This window comes from Bufo gargarizans, chromosome 1, assembly GCF_014858855.1.
Source record: "Bufo gargarizans isolate SCDJY-AF-19 chromosome 1, ASM1485885v1, whole genome shotgun sequence".
Classification (NCBI taxonomy): domain Eukaryota; kingdom Metazoa; phylum Chordata; class Amphibia; order Anura; family Bufonidae; genus Bufo; species Bufo gargarizans.
Window position 1 is genome coordinate 360,160,630 of NC_058080.1, and position 14,142 is coordinate 360,174,771.

At 45.0% G+C, this 14,142-nt stretch overlaps 1 protein-coding gene across 1 annotated transcript; it reads left to right on the plus strand.

Moving 5' to 3' along the window:
- Positions 1-1,801: 1,801 nt before the first annotated feature.
- On the plus strand, positions 1,802-4,676 carry GADD45B (growth arrest and DNA damage inducible beta). The gene is made up of 4 exons (XM_044283437.1): positions 1,802-1,937; positions 2,233-2,334; positions 3,036-3,252; positions 4,073-4,676. Exons 1-4 carry the CDS (start codon positions 1,894-1,896, stop codon positions 4,184-4,186), a joined length of 477 nt encoding a protein of 158 aa, XP_044139372.1. The 5' UTR covers positions 1,802-1,893; the 3' UTR covers positions 4,187-4,676.
- The last annotated feature ends 9,466 nt before the right edge of the window (positions 4,677-14,142 follow it).

Below are 14,142 nucleotides of genomic sequence, written 5' to 3' on the forward strand. Positions count from 1 at the left end.
AATCTCCCCCACTGTATACGTATTGCTCTTTATCGGGTGATTGGTGACACATTTACAGACACTCATTAACAATAATTACCTTGATCCTCTACCTATGTAAAAGGCCTAAAAGGGGTACTCCGGTTTATATAAAGGTATCTCCTATCCACAGGATAGGGTATAACTATAAGATTGGTGGAGGTCCTGTGGAGCCTCCCAAAATGAAGGGAGCAGCTGGTCAGGCATGCACACAGCTGCTCAATTCATGTATATGGGAGTTGCAGAGACAGCGTTGGACTATTGCTGGTAGTCCCATAGAGAATGAATGGAGCGGATCCCATTCTCAGAATCAACGTGGTTCCCAGCAACATCCTGTGGATAGGGGACAACTTCTAAACTTGGCACAACCCTTTTAAAGAAATTGTCCAGGATTGGGAATATAATAAAATAGTAAAATAATAAAATAACCATGACTCATTTGCTAAATCCAGCATCTCTCCAGTGCTCCTGCACTTTGCTGCAGTAATGGCATGGCGTACATCCACGTGATCGCTGCAGTCAGTGGCCTCAGCAGTCTTTTACCATACATGAGGCCAGTAATTGGCTCGAATGATCACATGAATGCACAGAATATCATTGCTGCAGCAATCAGGGACTACCAGAGTGGCAGTACTGAGGGGCAGGGTAGGTAACGGGTGACTAAGAGTTTTATTTTAGAATATTCTCTGCTGCCAATTTATCCTCTAATCCTGGACCACTCCTTTCATACAGTGAAATACATGTGATCTATGGAAAATGGAGCCCGCCATCGCCACAGAGACAGTCGCAAGAAATCCAACACTGCTGAATTTCTTGTGACTGGCACGGCGATCCCATTCATTTCTATGGGATTACCACTGTGTAGCTATACCCTAAATTCCAGCTAATAAATAACCCAGTTACCAAGTTGTGGGGCCATATGCACCTACAGAGCCTCAGCTCTTCCATTCATCTCACCTCGCTGATACTTGTGGTGTAATGTGCTCTCCTTTTTATGGAGTGTGTCATGGGTTGTGTTTTTTTCTTGCAAAAACTTTACAAAATGTTGCACGCCATTTGTTAGATTTGTTGTACGGAGGGGTCTTTAATATGCCCCGCTGGCATGTCATAGATTAGGCGCATCCTCTGGCAGTCCATGCACCTAGAATAGCTGGTGTATTATGCAGTCATCATTTATGTACGGGCCTACATGATGACAGATCTGCCCCCTTTCCAGAAAGTGGAGAGGGGGCATAGATATGGCCCTCTAAATTTCCCCTGGATTTCCGACTCTGAACGCCTTCAAAGAACTGCAACTTTTTGGGGTCTTTTTTTTTGTCAGAGTCACAAAGATAAAAATGAAGCCCACAAAACAACAGCCGCCACTGAATAAAATGGCGCAAATGTATTGTACACTTGGCACAAATGCCTATTCCACCACCACCAACCTTCGGGCTTTATACATTACCCCATCTATACACACTTTGTACATTTGCCCCATTGTATATGGCTTATTGGGGGCAGTGTAAGGTTGCCCCTTTATTTACTAATGCATGTGTCTGCCTTATGCCCCTCTCCATCTTGGCACTCATTCTGCTAAGGTAACTGAGGGGCACACGGACAGAGCGGGCTGTTCGCTCCTTACAAAGCGCGGTCAGCCCGTCACGTCCTCTCCTCCACAGCGAGCGGCGTGTGGGAGCCTGTCACTGACGGGAAGAGCCAATGGGCGCGCCTGGCCGCGTCAGGCCCCGCCTCCTGCCGGCAGCGTATATAAGGAGCGCAGGCTGCTGCAGGGACCAGAGAAGCTGGAGACGGCGCTCGGGATTTACCTGTAGGATACTATTACACATCGCTGTGGATTATTCTTCACAAGGACTACTCCTAGACTCTCTCATTATGACACTGGAGGATGCTGATACCTGTGACAACCATAACGAAACGTAAGTCCTGCTCTCTCCTATGTGGTGACATGCCATGGCTTCCCTCAGTACCTGTATAGTATAAAGGATAGTCCAGGACTGTCTGCATTCAGGGTTACATAGAGCATGCAGCACCCTGTTTTATATATAAGCATGCTAGATTACATACATGCAGTGTACCTGCCATAGAGCAGCATGTATGTTCTGTATGTGCAGACCTGAGTCCTTCCTATGGTTATATGGCAGTTGTATTATATATAGTAGCTTTCCTCCTCCATGTTGTACAATGTGTCATCTGCTCTTTCTCTATATACAGGATGCATCCGGTAGCCACGGCTCTAGAAGACGTCCTCCTTGATGCCCACAGGCGAGAGTCACTGACCATTGGTGTCTATGAATCAGCACAGATGATGGACAGGTAGGTCTCCAGTGGTTGTCCTACATTCCTTGAGGTTCATGATGACTGTGCACTGGTGTTACATTTAATAGACTGCTGACACGTGCCTATCGCGGAAGCTTAAGGGCTCATTTACATAGCTAATTTGACCAGCAGAGTTGGGTGTTTGGTTAGTGATTTCCATCAGAGATTTGGTTTTGGCTCACAATCACTGATTCAAATCACTGACGAAACATTGATGTGTGAAAGAGGCCTAAGGCATCTTTAGAAGAGTGTATGCGCACAACTGTATGTATTTTGCAGCCCGCAAAATGCAAATCTGCAAAAAAAAAAGTGTGACGTCCATGTTGTATCAGTGTTTGTTTTTCAGACACCATTTAACAATGCCTCTTGTCTGCAAAACGGACAAGAATAGGAAATGTTCTGTCTTCTTTGCGGGGCTGTGGAATGGACATATGGATGCAGACAGCACACATTGTGCTGTCTGCATTTTTTTGTAGTCCCATTGAAATGAATAGGTCTTCATCCGACCCGCAAAAAATGCATATTGGATGCAGAGCAAAAACCTGGTTGTGTGAATGGGCCCTAACTTTTACATGCGCTGCAGCAGTCAGGAATGGAGACATTTATGTATGGTTGAGAATGGGTTAATGCGTTTAGTGACCATAGCCTACAATGGTTATGACTTTTTAAATAATGTGATTTTCTTTCCTCACCCACAGAGATCCTGACAGTGTGGTCCTATGTCTTCTAGCAGCAGATCCAGAACATGACGATGATGTTGCACTGAGCATACACTTTACACTGTTACAAGCCTTTTGCTGTGACAATGACATCAACATTTTGAGAATATCTGGCCTTCAACGCCTGTCAGAGATCATTCATAGTCAGATTGAACCAAGCTCCGAGCCTATGGATCTTCATTGCATCCTTGTATCGGTGAGTTTTTAGAACAAATTAAGATCAACTGAAACACTCCAGTTCTTATGTATACTTTATTTGCCCTCTTATAGGGGTCCAGAGAAGCTGGCCGAGAGTGGTCCGTGGTATGCCGGGCTGGATTCCTGTTCAGAGCAGGAGCGCACAGTGTCATTGGTTCCTATGACGCCGTGCGCTTCATGCCGCCGCTGCTGTACAGTAATACACTCGTATAGTGTAGTGCAGCAGCGACATGGCAACCAATGACGCCGTGCGCTCCTGCTCTGAACAGGAATCTAGCCCGGCATACCGCGGACCGCTCTCGGCCGCAGAACACGGCCGTGTGCATTCGGCCTTAGTCTGAATTTTTCCAGGATTTGCTCTGCAGGTGGTTTTATTGGTACCACTGGGATTAGTGCTTACATCATATGTGTCCATAGAGTCCTCCACAGAGGAAGTTACTATCAGCCCTGACTAATACAAAAGGCGCCTAATTGCCATTCCCATTTTAGAAAACCCCAAAAGTTAGGCCACTGATGGCGTAGCACGAGACTAGACCATGTCCATCAGCAGCCTCTATTGAGTAACACTGTGCATGGCATGGGTAACTAGATGTATGCTGCTGATAAAGGGATCCAATCCATCAATGACTATGGTGGGATGGCAGCTGGCTGGACTAGACAAGGGGATGGTGACAATAACGCAGATACCCTTATAGCAGTATATTAGTGCTGATTGTGGTGTTTTCAGCACATTGGCCAATCATTTTCTTTCTAACTGGAGTGTATGCGTCCATGCTTGGGTTTCACCATTGCTAATTGTTCCTATTTCTTAAATCCAGAATCCACACAACAATTCCTGGAAGTGTTCAAGTTTGGATGAGGTCTTTAATTATTGCGCTGAATGTAAATCCAGGAACCAATGGATACCCTTCATGTCACTAATGGACAGGTGATGCCGCTGGACCCTGCTTAATTCTGGTCATCTTGTGAACTCAGCCGTGCAAAAGAACTGACTGTCTGTGGAGTACCTCTCTGTGCCATACTTGGTGTTATGGAGTCTTGGATAATGGCGACACACCAGACCACAGCTGAAAATCTTGGGCTCAGAACAAATAACTTTTTTGTATTGTGACGTAAAGCATGCAGCTGGATCTGCAAGGCACTTAGTGCGTTTTTTTTGTAGACTATATGGACCAATAAGGATTGCATTTTATATATATTTTTTTTGTATCTGTCTGAATAGCTCATTTTTGGCAAGTGTTTGTTTGCCAGTAGTGGTGCCTTGATCATAGAAACTTACCCCAGGATCTCATCCTTTTACCTGGAAATACTGATCACCTTTATGCCCAGTCTGCCATTAAGGCTACATGCACATGACCGTGTGCCCCCCCCCCCCCCCCATGGCCCTATTGCGGCCTGCATACAGCGGGTCCGCATTACACGGGCACCGGCCGCGTGCATTCCGCATCACGGACCCATTCACTTAAATGGGTCCGCAATCGCGGAACAGAGGCACGGATTGGAAGCACTACGGAGGGCTTCCATGGTGTTTCTGGCCGTGCAAGTGCATGCACTACTTTTTTGCGGTGCGGACCCCATGCATGTGAATGGATCCGCATGCGGCTGCCCCACAGTCTGTGCCCGTGCATTGCGGACCGCAATTTGCAGTCTGCAGCACGGAGCCTTAACATTTGTGTGCATGTAGCCCAAGCCGTATATATGACTGGTAAACACCTCATCTAGACATTGCTTCTAAAAATTGTGGTTTACAACCTAAAATATATTATAAAAAGGTTACTTATGAAGAAAAATGTTGTTTTATTCATATGCACATGCTGTTTTTATTTTGTTGATTCGAGGCTCCGTTCCCAAGTTATGATACCTTCAGGTCGTCCTCATTGATCTTGTTGCACCCAAGCTCCACTCATTTGTAGCCAGACCCTCCCTAGCTGCTTTGCTACTGCCGGACCCTGTGGCCCTGTCAATCAAAGCAGTCAGGGAGGGGCTGGCCGCAGAAAGGAGATGAGCTTGGGTGCAGCAAGAGTAGCAGTGATACCTTCATTGCACCAAAGACCTAATTTGCATATCAATAAAAAACTGAGCCTCGGGTCAACATTAGAAAAAAAAACTGTTTTACTAAGATGAATCAGTCGTGTCTATGTAAACAGTTGGATAGGGAGGTCGCTGGTGACCGATTCCCTTTAATTATACCGTATGAAAAACCAAATTTCAATGCAAAAAAATGGATGTCTTCACTTGTCAAGTTTCTAATAAATGTTGCAATTATACATTTTATGCATCAAGTCTATTTTCATATTTGTTTGCATCTTTACTCTTGTGTGTAACCTGTATGGACACTGTTACCAGGATATCCATTAACTCAAGGGGAAGTGTGACAACCTCTCGTTCTTTTGTAAAACTTCAGGGTGTACTCCATAATATAAAACAGTGCACCAAAAATGGCTCAATGCTTGAAAAGTCTATCAGCTGTTTGAAGAGGCTGTGGTGGTCCAGTAAGGGATGCTGCCTCCTTGCAGTTTAGCAAGTACAGTGCCATACATTGCATAGTGGCTGAGCTTGGTATTGCAGTTCAGCCCCATTCACTTGAGTGGGACAGAGCTGTGCTTAGTCTGTGACTGAATAATGTCATTGGCCCAGTGCAGTGTGCTGGTCCCCAGGGGAGAACACATGAGGTTCACGGCCGGCCCATGGGTGCAACAGTTCATAGGTACTCCTGGTTAGCAGATGCCTCCCTGGGCCAGCAGTGAAGGAGAGAACAGCACTAGATTCTCCGGGGCTCTTCTACAGGAGACACCGGCCAGGTGGTGATTGAGGTGCCCTTGATGGTGATTGGGTTTTTGAGTGCTTGTGCGGCTGGGCCCCTGAATTAAGGTAATGTTGTGACGCCAGCACCTTGGTGGTGCAAAATGATGAGTGGTTGTGGCATGGAGATGGGAGAATGAGGCAGGGTTGAATCCAACTAAGAACTTTACTGTAACCCGGATCTTGACAGCAGTTTACATCCAGTTATAAAACAGTCTCTTATGAACATGTAGGTTGGATGTGGCAAATCCCAGTAACAGGCTGTACATGTGGTTATGTCTCAGGCTATAGTAGGAGGTTGTGTACTCACTGGTATTTAGCTCTTTGCCTTGCTCCAATCTCAGTAAGGGTGATTCAAGTCCTTATCTTCTACACACAAGTGATGCAACAGATGGCCTATTTGTCCTTGAAGTAACGGTGAGGCTGCCGGAAGCTAATAAACCTTCACCTTATTACAAAGGCACCTGGGGCCTAGAAAAATGGCTATTGTCCTTTCTTTCCCAATAAAATTAGTAAAATCCATTTGGCTCTCCGGAAGAGTAGAATAAAGGCTTCACCTCTGCAGTGGAGCCCAAGAGAGACTGAGGAGGGGTTTTTCTCCTTGCCCCTCACTCCATCTCCTCCTGCTTCCCCACTCTAACTCCAACTCAGTCACTAGGCCTGAACTGGTGTGTGTGTGTGTGTGTGTATATATATATATATATATATATATATATATATACTGTGGTGTTCTCCCCATCTAGTGGTGGAATGTGTGTAGTGCACCTAACAGCCTGGTAACAGGGATTCTACATAAGGATGAAATACAGCATGATATAACATATGACATAAGCTTTTGCAGTGCCCACATACACTAGTGGGATGCTGCACCAGGAAGAGACTGCAGTGCTCACTGGAGCTCCGCAGTTCTCTCTTCAAACATCTAATCTCCAGAGTGACTGGAGTCAAACCCCCACCAATCTCATACTGAGGATATGCCACCAATATTAAACACTGAGACAATTCATTTAGGATAAAATACCATTACTCACGTGTTAAATCTCTGCTGCTCGGGTCTCATGCTCCTTACCGGTTTTTGTTTTCCTGCAGCAGTGACATGATGTAAATCAAAATAACTGCTGCAGCCAATCATTTGCCTCAGCAGCCACATGCCATACGTGTTAGCATCACTCCTGAGGCCAGTGCTTTGCTATCGTCATCACATAAATGGTCCAGGCATATAAACAAAGATCGTAGGAGAACCCTGGAGCATCTGTGGGGGGTGAGGGGGATATTAAAGAAGATCGAGACAAGTCGTTTAAGAAAAAAGGGTGATTTTTTGTGTATCTGGTAACGACTCTCCTGTGAGGTAGGAAAACTTTGGTCTGTGAGCTCATGACCTGCGGAGTCTTACTAAATCATGTTCATGGCACATGAATGGATCAAAGGATCTTGTGTTGGACCCAGACTTGACATTGTAATCAGTCCTACCAAGAGAATTTATATCAATATTGAAAATATCAATTATATAATAAAGATTATATTGGAAGGTTCTGTCTGTTCCTGAATAAGCTATATGTTTAAGAACAGTTGTTATAAGTTATATTCACACATAACAGATTTGTTTCAGGCATTTCTGCAGAAGATCTGCCACGTGTGACTATGCCCTAAGACGGGGCAGAAACCCTGAGGAGATTATCTTCGGCTTGTGATACCTTAAGGGGTTAGTTAATGAGCACATCCGTTGTTGAAGCGCTTATTAGTACAGGACAAGAGGACCAGGGAGCAGTGAGTAGGACACCGCTAGCGATGCGCTGGCATTACTCACTGCACCATAGTTCTCGTTTCGGAGTGCCAGCGCTGCCCTAGGTGCTGAAAGCGTAAAGTTTCAGGATGTAGTGCTGATTTATACCTACTGATTTACAATGGGATGTCATAAAAGCTCCTGTAGGTGTCCTAATACTTTTGTCCATACAGTGTGTATAAATTAACCTAAAGGCTATGTCCACCTTCACAACTTAATTTTCGAAAACAGCTTTGCAATACATCTCAATTAATTAATCTCCACACACGCCCTTAGGCTTCTTTCACACAGTTAGGTCTCCTGCACACTAACGTATTTGTCCTGTTCCGTGCATTGGGGACCACAATTTGTGGTCCGTAATGCACGGGCAACCTCCGTGCGGCCACCGGGACAGATCCAGACCCATTCAACTTGAATGGGTCGGCATCTGTCCGTCCAGCAAAAAGATAGGGCAAGTTCTATCTTTTTGCGGGACAGAACTACGGAACAGAACCCCACAGAAACACTCCATAGTGCTTCTGTAGTATTCCGTTCCGTACCTCCAGATTTGCGGACCCATTCAAGTCAATGGGTCCACATCTGTGATGCAGAATGCACACGGAACGGTGCCCGTGTATTGCGGATCGGCATATGCTGTCCGCAACACGGCAACAGGAGACCTACGTTAGTGTGCAGAAGGCCTAAGGCCTTAGGCCTCTTGCACACCGTGTGTCCCCTGTGACCATATTGTGGCCAGCATACGGCGGGTCCGCAATACACGGGTCACCGGCCGTGTGCATTCTGCATCACAGATGTGGACCCATTCACTTGAATGGGTCTGCAAATCCGGAGATGCGGTGAGGAACGGAAGCACTACGGAGTGCTTTAGTGGGGTTCCGGTCCGTGCTTCCATTCCGCGAAAACATAGAACTTGTCCTATCTTTTTTCAGAACGGACAGATAGCGTACCCCATTCAAGTGAATGCAGTCACGATCTGCACACAGGTGGCCCACAGAAAGTGCCCGTGCGTCAGTAAAACACGGATGGCACACAGACAGCAAAAAATGGACACACGGACCCAACATCCTTCACGGACAGCTTCACGGATGCATCACTGACCACCTCACGGATTTGAGCACGGACACAGATGTGTGAATGAGGCTTTAAGAATGTATTAGACACCCTGATGCTGCAAGCGATTGTCAGGAGGGAAGCCTTCTCTCCCAGCAGTCGCCAGATAGCTAACATAGGACACCGCTGTTATTACATGCAGCGATGTCCTCCGTAGCATGGGTAGGAGCGATCGCTTGTCCCCATGCAGGAAAGCGGCGTGCCAGCAGCAGACCGTGATTACACAGTACAATCTGCTGTCGACAAATCCAGATCTTTCAGCATGCTGAAAGACCTGAATTGCCCAATGAACGAGAGCTTGCTAGTTCATCGGGCAATTGGAGGCAGTATTAGACTGCCAGATGATCGCTAACGAGCATTCATAGGAACACTCATTAGCGATTATCAGGCAGAAAATCTGCCCATCTAATATACTCTTTAATGTTTTCCATCAGTGTTTGTGAGTCAAAAGCAGGTTTAGGTCTAAACACAGAACAGATGCAAGTGTTTCCTTATTACCTTATCTACAGTATGTGGAGGCTCCACTCCTTGTTTTGACTCACAATCCCTGATGGAAATCACTGACCAAACACTAACTGTGTGAAAGTGGCCTTAGGTTACATGCACACGACCGTATGTGTTTTGCGGTCTGCAAATTGCGGATCCGCCCAAAAAAATCGGATGATGCCATTGAAATGAATGGGTCTGCATCCTATCCGCAAAAAAACGGAACGGACACGGAAACAAACAATGTTCGTGTGCATGTAGCCTTATTCTGGGTTTGCACGCCCTGGCTTCCACATGTTACCAAAACTCCACTCACCCATGGTGGCCATTGATGCATGATATTAAAGGTAATATCTCAGTTTTACTGGCACAATTGTGTAGCCATTGGCTGCCATGGGAAGGCGGGGGTTTGCGTCAGCCACAGTGTGACAGCATTAGCAGTCTGGTCATACAGGCATACTTTTCCATCAGTCCACTACTATTTCAGCCACATCTCATCTCTACAGAGTTTGTAACACAGACACGTTAGATTTCAAATTTTTTCCATCAACCTCCCCATCCTGATGTTAACACAGTGTCATCCTACTGCCACTCAATACTGTGCCCGTTGTGCTCCCCAATGCCCCAGGTACTATACTGCTGAAAAAATAGTGACCCTAATAGACATAATTGGGGTCATTTATCAAACTGGTGTAAAGTAGAACTGGATTTCCAAAAGAGCTGTCAAAAATCAATGAAGGAATCTGATTGGCTGCTATGAGCAACTAAGCCAGTTCTACTTTACACCACTTAGATACATTACCCCAAATGTCCCTATAGTGTCTACAGCAATTATAATGTCCCCTAAAGTGCCCCCAGTAATTATAACACCCTATATTGTGCTCCAGGTAATAATCCCTGTTTAGTGTCCCCAAAAATAATAGAATTGCCCCTACAGTGCCTCCCTAATAGCAACACCCCCATATAGTAATTTCCACCACACTGCCCCTACATAGTAATCCCCCATAGTAATTTGCCCCCCCCCCCCCACACAGCAATTTCCCTAACATAGTAATTTCAACCACACTGCCCCATATTTCCCACCCACAGTAAATTCCACCACACTGCCCCATATAGTAATTTCCCCCACATAGTAATTTCCCCCACACTGCCCCCACATAGTAATTTGCTCCCACTTGGTAATTTCCCGCACACTGCCCCTACATAGTAATTTCCCCCACACTGCCCCCACATAGTATATTGCCTCCACAATGCCCCACATAGTAATTTGCCCCCACTTGGTAATTTCCCGCACACTGCCCCTACATAGTAATTTCCCCCACACTGCCCCCACATAGTATATTGCCTCCACAATGCCCCACATAGTAATTTCCCCCACATAGTAATTTTCCCCCACTTGGTAATTTCCCGCACACTGCCCCTACATAGTAATTTCCCCCACACTGCCCCCACATAGTAATTTGCCTCCACACTGCCCCACATAGTAATTTCCCCCACACTTCCCCATATAGTAATTTGCCCCCACATAGTAATTTGCCCCCACACTGCCCCACATAGTAATTTGCCCCCACACTGCCTCACACATAGAAATTTCCACACACACTGCCCACACAGTAGTCCCTCCCATAATAATTTGGCCCCACACAGCTCCCACATAGTAATCCCCCATAATAATTTTTCCCCACATAGTAATTTGCCCCCATACAGAAGCCCCAATATAGTAATTTCCCCCCAATGTACTCAATATCTCTTCACTAATGTGTCCTCCTGTGTGTCCCCACCCCCCAAAGTAGACACATAAAATACAAAAATGAAAGATAAAAAAAAATAATTAAAGCTAAATACTCACCTATGCCCAGGGCCAGGCGCATGTTCGCAATGACGTCATCATGCCCGCCTGCGCCAGGATTTCACTACCGCATAGGCCTCGGGCGTACTAGGCCTGAAGCCTATGGCGGTGAATGGTGGCGGGGCAGGGAACTATGGGCGTTCGGGTCGGCGTTGGGCCCCCCAGCGGTGCAGGGCCTGGGGCTCCTGACCTGAACTCCCCTATTGTAATCCGCCATTGCCCTGCCCCCCTGAAGTATCACTGGCATTCGTTTTTTAGGGTAACCGCTGCAGAGAAAGGGATTACAATAGCATGGTTAGGTACAGCAGACACTAGCAGATCGCTAGTGTCTGACAGCTAATTAGGTCAAAATGTGGTGGTAGAAACCCTTTAAGTGTCTCCTAGGGCTTTTTATTGATATGTTTTAGAGATATGTTTTCTTTTGAGTGGGAAGACTAGGGGACAACTGATTTTTTTTTTTTTAAAGGAACCTGTCGTGGATATTTGATTATAATCTAATTAATTATATGCAATCATCAACTACTAAAAAATACCTTAGATGTATTCACTTACTGGTGTGACAGATGGTTACCTCATAATATACACACAAAGATGCCACATGCTAATGAGCTGATTTGAGTCCAGCGTGATGCCAGTGAGTCCAGCGTTTTTTTAATTCAGAGATATAGCCACTCCCCTGCCCACCTGCTGCTGATTCATATGGAAAAAAACTGTCAATCAGCAGCAGGTAGGCGGGGAGAATCAGGAGCTCATGAATATTCATGACTCATCATTATCAGCTGGAGCTTTTCAATCCAAGATGTTGGCAGATTGACTGGGTCAATTAAAGAAAGTGACCCAGCATTTTGCTAAGAGAACCAGTCACTTATTTATGTTGCCCTTAGTTAGGACACCATAAAACTGGTGACAGGTTCCCTTTAAAAAAAAAATTTCTTCAAATTATAGCCCCTTTCTGTAAATATGGAAATAAATTATTAAAATGAGATCCCCATTTTGTGTTAGTCGTTTCACATGAATGGGCGATAATGGTTGACGTGGGCATTTTTATTGTATTTGAATTTTATTTTAATTTGTACTTATTTTTACTTTACTTATTTTTGTCAAAACACACTGTGGACTGGGTATACAATAACACATAACTTTTACTATAATTGTTTAAAATTGTAGGCAACCAACAATTGCAGTGAATGAACAAACAAAAATCACAATCTTCTGAGGCGGCAGTATAATAATAATAGAGGGTAGATCTTACCACTTCCAGAAGTAGTCAGTTTTTTTCCTATCATTTGCATGGCAAACTTGACTTAGATTTTTTTAACTTTAATGTCTGGAGATCCTCCAAAAATAAAGGAAGACACACGGAAACAAAAACGGATCACGGAACAACGGAGCCCCATTTTACGGAACACAACAACGGTCGTGTGCATGGGGCCTAACTGTGCAGAATCCTCCCATAATGGATTTAAAGACAGGTACCACATAGTTTATTATTGATAAAAATTACCAATAATAACTACAAATCGGAGAGGAGGGATTACTTACAAAGAACATCAAAGTTGATCAAACATCTGTAATTCCCATGGGTGTGTTTAATATTTTTCTTTTGAAGCAATGAAGGGCTGTATATTGGCCCCATAATATGACAAGTTGTTCAGCGATATATAACTTAAGTGCTGGACAAGGCAGGGCGACTTCCTACGGTAAGAAGCTGGACACAGGACCAGTTGCAATCCCTAAATATCCTATAAATTAGATAGAAGCATAAAATGATTAGGGTTTCACAACTATTTCCCATGAAACCTGGTTGAGCTTTTGGAAAACCTCAATTGCTAAAAGGGGTTGTCTCATCATGGACAATGGGGGCATTTTGCTAGGATATGCCCCCATTGTCAAATAATTGTGGGTCCCACTGCTGGGACCCGCACCTATATCGAGAACGGAGCCCCGCAAGCGAAGGAGGGTGTGCTGCGCTTGCCCAGCCGCCCTCCATTCATTTTGTATGTGGCCCCATTGAAATGAATGGGAGCGGGGGCTGTGCATACGCGGTATGCTCCCATTCATCCCATTCACTTCTTTGGGGAGCCGGCTTGGTGGTGGCCGGACCGGAGTCCTACAGCCACCACCTTGCGGGGCTCCGTTCTCTATATAGGTGCGTGTCCCAGCGGTGGGACCTGCACCTGTAAGACAATGGGCGCTTATCCTAGTGATAGGCCCCCATTGTCTATGATGAGACAACCCCTTTACTGTAGGAATGATCTGCTGGACAGTGCTTGATAGTGGGCTAGGCACAGCAGATCTCAACCAGAACATTGGTTAATTATTACATTTCAGTAGTGCAAAATCTGCAAAAGCCTCCAATCTCATTCAGACAGATTTCTTTTGACAAATTTTCACCTCCACCGCATATTATGATATTATGTATACCAGCCATCTTCTTTAAGAAGACTATCCTGCTTAAAGACCACTTTTCAATGCGATTCTTGGTGTTACTCTATACAACCTTGTTGCAGATAGCACAGAGGGAAATGTGTGCTTCTGCTCTGATGCTATCTAAGGTGTTTATCATTCTGGCATTTAGACAATTTTATAAGGGATTTGGAATTATTTCTAATCCCAAAATTAAGGATTTGATTCATCCCTATAAACGCTAAATCAATTAGTAGGACATCTGTTCTGAGGGAACAAACAAATCTTATTAACCAACGTATTCCCCCAGATTATAAGTGCAGTTTGTATCATGTGTACCAATGATAAATTAACAGCAGGTTTGGCCAAATCTCTGATGGTAACATATGGATTACGCAGAAAAGAAATGTGCCAAATTAACAATGCCATATACATACTGCAACTACATGGTA

Excerpts from the sequence above, each read along its gene's own strand:
- GADD45B (XM_044283437.1), top strand. The coding sequence starts at position 1,894 with ATGACACTGGAGGATGCTGATACCTGTGACAACCATAACGAAAC. Across the intron at positions 2,335-3,035 it reads TCAGCACAGATGATGGACAG|AGATCCTGACAGTGTGGTCC; the intron begins GTAGGTCTCCAG and ends CCTCACCCACAG. Across the intron at positions 3,253-4,072 it reads TTCATTGCATCCTTGTATCG|AATCCACACAACAATTCCTG; the intron begins GTGAGTTTTTAG and ends TCTTAAATCCAG.